General features: G+C 35.5%; 1 protein-coding gene across 2 annotated transcripts; it reads left to right on the forward strand.

The window, feature by feature from the left end:
• The first annotated feature begins 1,369 nt into the window (after window positions 1-1,369).
• Window positions 1,370-4,592, forward strand: LOC110115852 (very-long-chain enoyl-CoA reductase-like). 2 transcript variants are annotated; one of them, XM_020849242.2, is made up of 4 exons: window positions 1,370-1,606; window positions 2,944-2,983; window positions 3,187-3,941; window positions 4,141-4,588. In XM_020849242.2, the coding sequence occupies exons 1-4, from the start codon at window positions 1,541-1,543 to the stop codon at window positions 4,207-4,209; spliced, it is 930 nt and encodes a 309-aa protein (XP_020704901.1). In that variant the 5' UTR covers window positions 1,370-1,540; the 3' UTR covers window positions 4,210-4,588. The 2 variants fall into 2 exon arrangements, with proteins under 2 accessions (XP_020704901.1, XP_028549368.1); XM_028693535.1 differs by lacking the exon at window positions 1,370-1,606 and adding an exon at window positions 2,700-2,803 and having other exon boundaries at window positions 4,141-4,592.
• The last annotated feature ends 5,030 nt before the right edge of the window (window positions 4,593-9,622 follow it).

Genomic DNA, 9,622 nt, shown 5'->3' on the forward strand with positions numbered 1-9,622 from the left:
TGGGAAGAAGGAAGTTGGAGAACCCATTGGCACGTAGAATCTTTATGATTTGAGACTTCCAAGTGGAGAAGTTTTCATTGGACAGTTGAGTGGGAACAAGGGATCGAATGTTTGCAATGACAAACTTTAGAGAAGCTGGTATAATGCAGCTTTCCTGAATCAGTGATAAAGATTCATGTCCTGCCTGGGAGGAGGAAAATTGATCCATAAAAATTAAAAAAATAAAAAAAAAATCTACAAAAATCGGAAGTACCAAAGTAGATGTATTCAGACCGGCTCTGATAACATGATGAAACTAGCGAATAACCAGAGTAACCCAGTAAAAAACATTTTGTAATCCTTTGTGCTCTCATTGCAATACATGGGTAAATATACTTATAGTAGAGTATTCTAGAAGGCACATGTGTAAGTGTGTGATACATGACACTTGTATGGATGATAAGAGTTGAGCGGTTATTAGAGGAGAAGAGGACTTTGTGCTAGTGTCAGAGTTCCCTGAATAATAGATACAAACAGCGTAGAGAGCATATCTGATATAGTGATAGAGGTGGGTATCCCTTGACGGATGTGATTTGTTCGGTTGTTGAGCATTGATGGCTTTGATGGACTGGAATGAATGAAACATGTTTTCTATTGTGGCAGACTTTTGGCTGTTATTATCCCTCCACAAGTTAATGGTCTTTGCCTGAAGCATCCACAGGCACTCTGGTGAACGAAAATGACTTAAAACTTTATGCTTTTTGTGAGACATTGTTACAGTAAACTTAGATGTGAATCTGCTTTGAATCTAAACTTGAATTGACCTTTACCAGCAATGATGTGTGAAGGAATGGTAGTATGTGAAGAAGAAGAAGAGCGATTGGAGCTCATTGAGGACACCGACGGATACGCTTATCTGTAAAAGAGAACTGTATTTCATTCAAAACAAAATATCTAACATCTTTCTAAAGAAGGAATGAGAATATTTTTTGCATTATTGGAAGTACTGCGAGGTCTTCCATGACGGAAACAAAGTCAAATTTCTCAAATGGTCTAATTTAAAATTTCATGATGTAACATTTGGTTCAGCGACCATGAGGACACCTGGGTGGAAAAACGCAGCACATGATCAAATTTGTCCACACTGAACGGCTGTACAGAGCCTTCTATTTTCTTATTCCAAGAAGAAAACGTTGCCTGTATTGGTGAAATCATCAGGTGCAGAAAGCTGCGTTTACCGTCCACTTTATAAAATAAAATAAAATATTAGATAGATAATTTAAAATTTTACGAGCGAATAATATACATACACATCTAATATTCCTGTACGGACTGCCTGGTGTGTCTTACTCTCTATGTAAAGCTTCAATTTTGTCGCTTAAAAAAAGTTCTAAATTTCACTATAAATAGGAGATGGATTGCGAAGAGAATAGCTCGCCCACTGCAAGCAAGTTTTTCTGCTCTATTCTGATCCTCCGCCGAGGAAGAAGAGTGTTGTGAGCGAAAGGTGTTCGACAATTTGCTCCTTAGAAGAATTTGGCTCTGATTTTTAAGAGTTGAAATGAAGGTCAATGTTATCTCACGCAATGGCCAGGAGATCTTTATGGGGTTGGAGCTCGATGCATCTGTAAGATTTTCTATTACTGTTGTTGCTTCAATTTTTTTTTCTCATTGTGATAAAATTTTAAGTAAAAATTAAATAAAAATAAAGGAAAAACACAGCAAAGATTATAAATATAATAGATAGATATATTGAATAGATTTTATTTATTATTATAATGGCATAAAAATATAATAATTTATTAATTTTCAAAATACAAAGATATATATTTCAAAGGGCTAAAATATATTATGATCAAGAATACTATTATTGTCATACTAATTTAATTTATTAATTTTATTAAGAAAATAGTAGGATAACTAAAATTGTTTTTATGTTCCTTCAAATAAAAAAATATAAATAAAAGCACTTTTCATTATAGATATTAAAGTTATGTTTTTTTGGACATTTAGGCCATTTAAGGCAAACTCACACACACAACGCATACACATAGACTCGAACCTTGGACCTCTTAGTGCGAAGCCTAAGCTCTCAACCAATAGGCCAAAAAGAGTTGTGTACTTTTTCTTTCTTTATTCGTTAACATTTTATAAGATCTTCAAAGTCAACAAAAAAATTTATAGCTCTAAAAAAATTTAGTGCAAAAGTTAAGTAGATAAAGGATCATAAGATATATCCCAAAAAAATCTGGAATTGCTATTAAATTCATCATCACGAATAAAGATTTAGGCTCGCTTGGAACGACTTTCTTAGTATTTCTTTTAAGCAGCTTTTTAATTTTTGAACTAAAAACTGCTTTAAAAAATAGTAAGAAAGTCATCACAAACGAAGACTTTATATACTACTCATATCATTTATTAGAGCCATGTACAAATAATGAAGCTAAGTATGAGACAATAATAAACATCTTAGAGTAAAAAGAAAATTTTTAGTACAAAAGTTTTAATTTTTTTACTACAAAGTTATTTTAAGAAGCAATAAGAAAGTCGTCCCAAACACACCCGTAAAATATGTTTTGAATGATTGTAACATTTCATAAAGATGATTGTGAAAAAAGTTATTATAAATATATTATTATTTTTTTAAATTAGATTGCTATTTTCTTACAATTTTCACATATTAGTACATCTAAAATAGCAAAAAAGCAATGTCCTAATTGAAGCATAGTTGCAGTCTAAGAATAAGATAGTGAGAAAGTCATCACAAATAAATCCTTAGTTCCATCTATTCAAATCTCAAGTATCTCTTGTAAAAATTTTGATGGTAGAAAATTTAAAATTCCTTATTTTTAACGCATAAATTATAAGCTCTGTGAATTTTTTATTCCTATTTTGAGATTACTGAGTTTGATTTGGCGAACTGTCAAAAGTACTTGAATTTAAAAATGGTATCTTTGGTTGCAGGCAATGGTTAGCGATCTGCAACAGGCGATTTACTCACGGAGTAAGTGATGCAAAATTTACATTTCTCCCCATCAAAATTCAATAGAGTCAACTCATTTTTCACATAATTACGTGTGTTAGGGAGTCTGAATCAACAAAAAATTTAATTTTTTTTTCAATTGTGATCCATCCTTTTCAATTGTGATCCATCCTTTCACAAATTTCAGTCTGATACATTATAATTGATTCTTACACATGATGCAGATAAGAAGCTTTATCCTGCTCGACAGCGCCTTACATTCCATTTAAAATCTGGAGTGGATGGAAAACCATTTGTCCTCAATCCAAAAAAGAAACTTGTAGATTACGCAGATGGAAATGAAAATTTTATGACAGTGGTGTTCAAGGATTTAGGACCCCAGGTGTCTTACAGGACCCTCTTCTTCTGGGAGTACTTGGGCCCTTTTCTCATATACCCAATCTTCTACTTCTTCCCAGTCTACAAATACCTTGGTTACGAGGAAAGGAAAGAAAAGCATCTCGTTCAGACCTACGCCTTGTATTACTGGTCCTTCCACTACTTCAAACGCATCATGGAGACTTTCTTTGTTCACAGATTCAGCCATGCTACTGCACCAATCTATAATATCTACAGAAACTGTTCTTACTACTGGACTTTTGCTGCATGCGTTTCTTATAACGTGAACCACCCACTTTACTCTCCTGTAAGCGAACTGCAATGGAAGATTGGTTTTACTTTTGGCTTAATTTGCCAATTCGCAAATTTCTACTGCCACATTATTCTGAAACAATTGAGGAGTTCTGATGGTGTTGGAGGGTATCAAATACCACAAGGATTCCTGTTCAACATTGTCACTTGTGCGAACTACGCAACAGAAATTTATCAGTGGCTTGGTTTCAACATTGCAACGCAGACGTTGGCTGGCTATTTGTTTATTGCAGTTGGTACTTATTCAATGTATAACTGGGCTGTCGGAAAGCACCAGAGACTGAACAAGGTCAGCTTTAGATTTTATTTGCGACGACTTTTTTTATGCTTCTTAAAACGAAAAATTTTAATTTTTTTACTAAATAATCGGTTTAAAAAGCAATAAGAAAGCCGCCCAAATAAAGCCTTACTCTTTTAGTTTTGTTAGGTAGAGGCATAACATAAATCAATTTGTTTATAGTTCTCTAACTGCTGAAATTCTGCTGCAGTTGTTCGATGGAAAAGATGGAAGGCCAAAATTTTCAAGACGATGGGTCCTTCTTCCTCCTTTTTACTGAAGAGTTCCAAGTCCTGAATGTTGGCTACTGTACTTGCTTTGCCAGTTTCATGCGGGATACGTTCTAGTATTTGGGGCATTGAATACCAGCTATAATATTTTCTTTCTTTCTTTTTTTTTTTTCTTTGGGTTTCTTACTCTGTATCTTTAAGCGTATTAAATATTACTGTAAGTCTGTTATTTCCTTATATTGGATCTTTACTTGATGATCAAACTCAGCAATCAAAGTGAACAGCTGCTTTCAGTTATAAAATTGCATAACCACAAAAGCTTGTGCCTTGCACAAAAAATTAAGGAAGTTCTTTCTGGTAAGTTTGTAGCCCCTGCCAAACACCTTAACGTTGTTATGCAAAGTGTTGTGACAGAGCAGAGAGAAACAAGATCTTTATGGAATTTCATCCCATACACTCTTGTCATGAATAGTACATCTCTCACATGAGCTTTAATGTCATAGCCCACTTGATCATGATGGTAATTTGATTGTTTTTCAAGAATCTTACTCGTCAACATCAAATATATTTACGAGCCACAGAAAACAAATACCACTCAATCTCAATCAAATAATCAGATCATATTGCACTTTTTAGGGAGTATAAATAAAAAAAGATCAAAGTTGGTAGTGATACATCAGCTGTTAGATACAATTCTGTTAGTTCTGTGTGGAATTTGATCGTTGATCAATTGGGTTGTACTATTGCCTCGAACATCAATTCAATTTGTCGGTCTCATTGGGGGGCGTGCATGTAATAACTCAAACTCTTAACACGGTTTTGTTCTGCTGGTGTAACTTTTCAGTAGGTCACCCATCTAAAAATTTCTCCAGGATGAGCAAGCTTAATTGCAGGGGGCCCTCCCCCTACTTGAGTTCGGGAACTGTGTACTCGAGCGTTCTGGCACTGTGGTCCCAAATGCCTCGGTGCTATAGAATTTGTTGGGAGAAACGATAAAGAGCGAAGCACCGTGGTGCTATAGATGCATTGCTATAGTTCTATGTGATGTCGCGATGCTGCGAGTTTGAACACCGTAGCATCATGATGACAGAGGTCTGAGCACCGTAGCGCTCCAAATTGGCGCTACAGCATTGCGAGGCAGACTTGATAGTTTTTCTTTTTCGTTTTTCTCAAGGGTGGGTGTCTCTTGGTGTTATTAACTAGTCTTTCTTTTTTGTTTTGAGTGTGTGAGAATGGTGTAAGAGAGAAGAGAAACAAGGAGAAAGCAAAATAGGATAAATTCGTACTTATATCTCCCCATTTTCATAGTGATTTCTTGGTTTTTTTGTGGCTCGATGATTTTTTCTCAATTTCGGATTTTTTCACATTAAATTTATGTGTCCTTTCTTTCCTCTACATTTCTATTTTTCTTATTTATTTCATCGCATGATTTACTTCCATCCCGAACAAATTCCATCTTTAAAATTTAGATATATGGGTGTGAACCAAACACTTGTTATTTCTAAATCCACTTACTTTTGAATTATCTAATATAAAAGTAATTCTAATAATCTCGTGTGCCTCAATAAATGAAGGGAAGTTGCAATGTTTGAGGACTAATTTGTTTGTTTATAGATAAAAAATATTCTTTAGAAAATATTAATTTCATTTTAACTCCTTTTATGTCTGAAAATGAAATTATTACGTTCAAAAGAATTTATGCAGTTTAAATTCATATTAAGTCCAATTATATGACAAATTTAACAAATTTTATTGAAGCACAGAAATATTTTCTAACTATAAGAAATGGAATGAGCCCGAAGAGCATGGTAGAAGATAGAGTGAGAATGTAGTGGGCAACAAAAGCATTTATGGGTTAAGTCTTTGGGAACAAACCTATACGGGAAGCATTGAGAATCGCTTACCATCCCCCTAAAGGAAAGAATGCAAAGTAATTTTTGCTTTCGTTTGGGAAGGCGCTTTTACTGTTGTTTTTAAAGTAAAATTTGCACTTTGAAAAGCAGTAAAAAAACTAACACAAATCAAGCCTTTAACTTGCCAAAACAAGCTTCTTGAATAAAAATGGAAAATTTGGGCAAAGCCCGAATGTTAATAACAAAGAGATTACAACATTGTACAAAAGACAAAATAAGCCCAGCAAAAAAAGGGCAAAAGCTCAGCAAAGCTCAAAAACAACAAAAGATGTTACAACAACAAAAATGTCACACTTCAAAAACGGAAAACCCCAAAACAGTGCTCCATAACATTAAAGCCAGGACTCATAATTAGATCAGAATCATAAACAGGCACTAACCCCCGGTTGCCCAAAGACCATCCATGGGGTCAGGCAATAATTAACCAACATATAGAGCTTCATCATCGTCCAGGCTAACATATCCAACAGTCAAATAAAAGGGATATAGAACCGGGCGCATGAAAACGCTTGCCATCTCAAAGCTTATCCAAAGCTTATCCAGCAGATTGATCGAGCTTTTCCACTTTAATACTTTCCATTATACCACTCTTTTAATACTGATCAAAAAGGAAGAACTGCTATGAATAACAATCCCAAATATCTGATTATTCCTTTCTTTCCAAATTTGATATATAGTGCAACAAACTATCAGCATGTAAGAGTTTTTAATAGAGGGAGATCCAGAAAAATCACTTTCCAGCCATTGGAAAAGATGCAGCACCGAAGGTCTAAGAAGGAAGGCTTGAGTGACAAAAGCTGCAAGTGGCTGGGACATGTATATTTCTAATGTGCAAAGCATCTACAGTTTTCAAGCCTCCGACTAAAGCAAGTCAAATATAAACAAAGTGTTTCAGAATATGTTTATTATGCCAAACCAACTTCTACCAAGTGCAGGGCGGCAGATTTTTGTAAAATTTCTCAATAAAGTCTCTAAATTTAACATTGTTCTAGTTATTCCAAAGCAGACAGGGACTTGCACTATCAATGATAGGAATGCTACCAACCATACTACTCAGCTATAGTGGGGCATTAACAGGAGAATTCCAGTGCAAATCTGTGATGTAAGATCTCAGCAAAGGTTGAGAAAGATGATCGAGTGAAGCCCCTCCCAATATTTCACCTAAAGTAACATTGTTGCACCAATGGTCCCAAAGCAAAGATATTGGAGCATTAGGCAAAATTATAAATTGAAAGCTCGATTTAACAATTTCAGTAGTTTTGCATACAAAAACCCAAAATTTAGAAGTTGTAGACTGAGGAGGCCGCCATGAAGAAGTGTATTTGCTGGAGAGCCAAGAAGATGGAGGGGAAGGGCAATTATACATTCTGTTAATCACAGAATAATTAAAAGCAAATTGAAGAGCACTTATCGAAGCAATACTCAACCAGCCTTTGTGTTTAGACAGACAAACTTTATCCCAAGAGACCATAAGCAATTTGTTACCACTAGCAGTGTCCCCAAAAAATAGGAACCTAGAACAAGTTTTCTTAAAAAACTTATAAACAATTTTAGACAATATGGATCCTCGTATCCAATAGGCAATAGTGTTTTATATGGTGAATTTCAAGAATTGCAATCTACCAGCAAAAGACAATAAGTTTGCTCTCCAACCAGACATCTTCTTATAAATATTGTCCATAAGAGGCAGGAACTCTTCTACTTTGAGCCTGTAGAGGATAATGGAATATCAAGATATGCAATCTTTGAGCTTATGTTATGTATAGAGAGAGCTAGACATATATCTTCCAGATTCTTCTAATTCTTAGGAAACATGATAGAGCATTTATCAAAATTTATATGTAACCCATAAGCGTTAGCAAAATCTCTTAGAATACTAGCTAGCTTGTAACAATTCCTAAAATAACTTTTCCAAAAATCAACACATCATCAGCATAAAGGAGATGTGAAAGAGTAAAATTATCAGTAGAGATACCTTTAAAACCTCTTTGCTCGAGAAGATTTGAGAAGGCGTCCATAACCAGACAAAAAAGATATGGACTAAGCGGACAACCTTGTCTAAGCCCAACAGTAGAAGGGAAATAGCCCTCTAGGGCCCCATTAATGACTATATAGAAGTTCACATCTGAGATACATGTTTTTAACCAACTGATAAAAAGGTTAGGGAAATCATTCTGAATCATACCAGTTGCCGGCACTTCCCATCAGTCTTTTTCACTTTCATAGTCAGTGAGGAAAAGATGTAAATTATTTATAAAATTATTCAAAAAAATTCTTAAGTTGCATATCAAAAAGAGGAGTTTCTTTGGCTGAGAAACTCATGATTTCTCCTCCTAAACTCGTCTATGATTGCAGGGATTCTCCATTGAGGGTGTTGGAGGAAGGATGGAATGGAGGGCCCAAATCTGCGAATGATTGAGAGCAGAAATCAACATTTTTGAGTTTTATTTGTGAGATAATCGGCAAGTTACGGGCTGAAATAGATAGACCTCCTTGACACAAATCCTAAGGTTTCCAGATTTGCTATAGCCGTGCATAGGGGTGTAACCGAGTCAACCCGACTGGCAAGTCAGATCGGACTAGACTCTATAACAAGTTCGACGAGTCAAGCTTGAACATGATTTCAAGCTCGAGATCGAACAGACGTTTGCTCGACTCGTCGGCTCAACAAGCAGCTCGCGGACGTAACTAGGTGGGAAAATCAAACCTTCGGTTTGGGCGGGCGAGAGGATGACTCGATGGTCGGGCGGGAAAACCCAAACGACGGAGATTGAACGGACGACAGAGCTCGACAATGACAAAGGTCAGAGGCTTGGAGCTCGCGAGTTGCTAGCAGGGTTAGCCTGGTCGGGACGACGAGCTCGTGGCTATGACGAAGCTCGATGGGACAATGAACGGCGAAGCTCGAAGAACGATAGGACAATGAAGGATGGAACGACGAAGCTCGAAGAACGATAGGACGAGACAGGTCGAGCTCGAGCTCGTCTTTTGAGCTCAACTCGAGTTCTAGCTCGAGCTTGATATTTGATAGTCAAGCTCAACACGAATAGCACTTTGCCCGAGCTCGACTCGACCCATTTTCACTCCTAGCTGTGCAGTCTGAATTCTTTGAGAAAAGGTGAAAATCCTTGGCACTCATGCTATACATATTCAATTTAATCTATTCACATAAATATAATTCAATATAATCAATCTATTTAATTATTTTTTGTCACAATTGATGAGTTAATAGATTATTTTGAAATATTCAAGTAATCAGTAGACTATTAACATGATCCCTAATAAATAGTCCATATATATTTTTAACATTTTCATTAATTGTTTTGCTCTTCACAGCCTCATAAAATAGATAGAAATTGAAGAATTAGGGTATGCTCCTAATAGTCCTGGATCATATTAATTATGATCAGTGGCGGAACCCTTAAGCCCTCAGAGGGGCAATTGACCTCCTTAAAAAAAATTAAAAATTTATTTATTATATATAATTTTAGGTAATTTATCCTTTTTAATATTTTTTTTATTCTTTATTATAGGAATCTTTAGGCAATCC

The sequence above is a fragment of the Dendrobium catenatum genome, unplaced genomic scaffold (genome assembly GCF_001605985.2).
Source record: "Dendrobium catenatum unplaced genomic scaffold, ASM160598v2 fragScaff_scaffold_315, whole genome shotgun sequence".
Lineage (NCBI taxonomy): Eukaryota > Viridiplantae > Streptophyta > Magnoliopsida > Asparagales > Orchidaceae > Dendrobium > Dendrobium catenatum.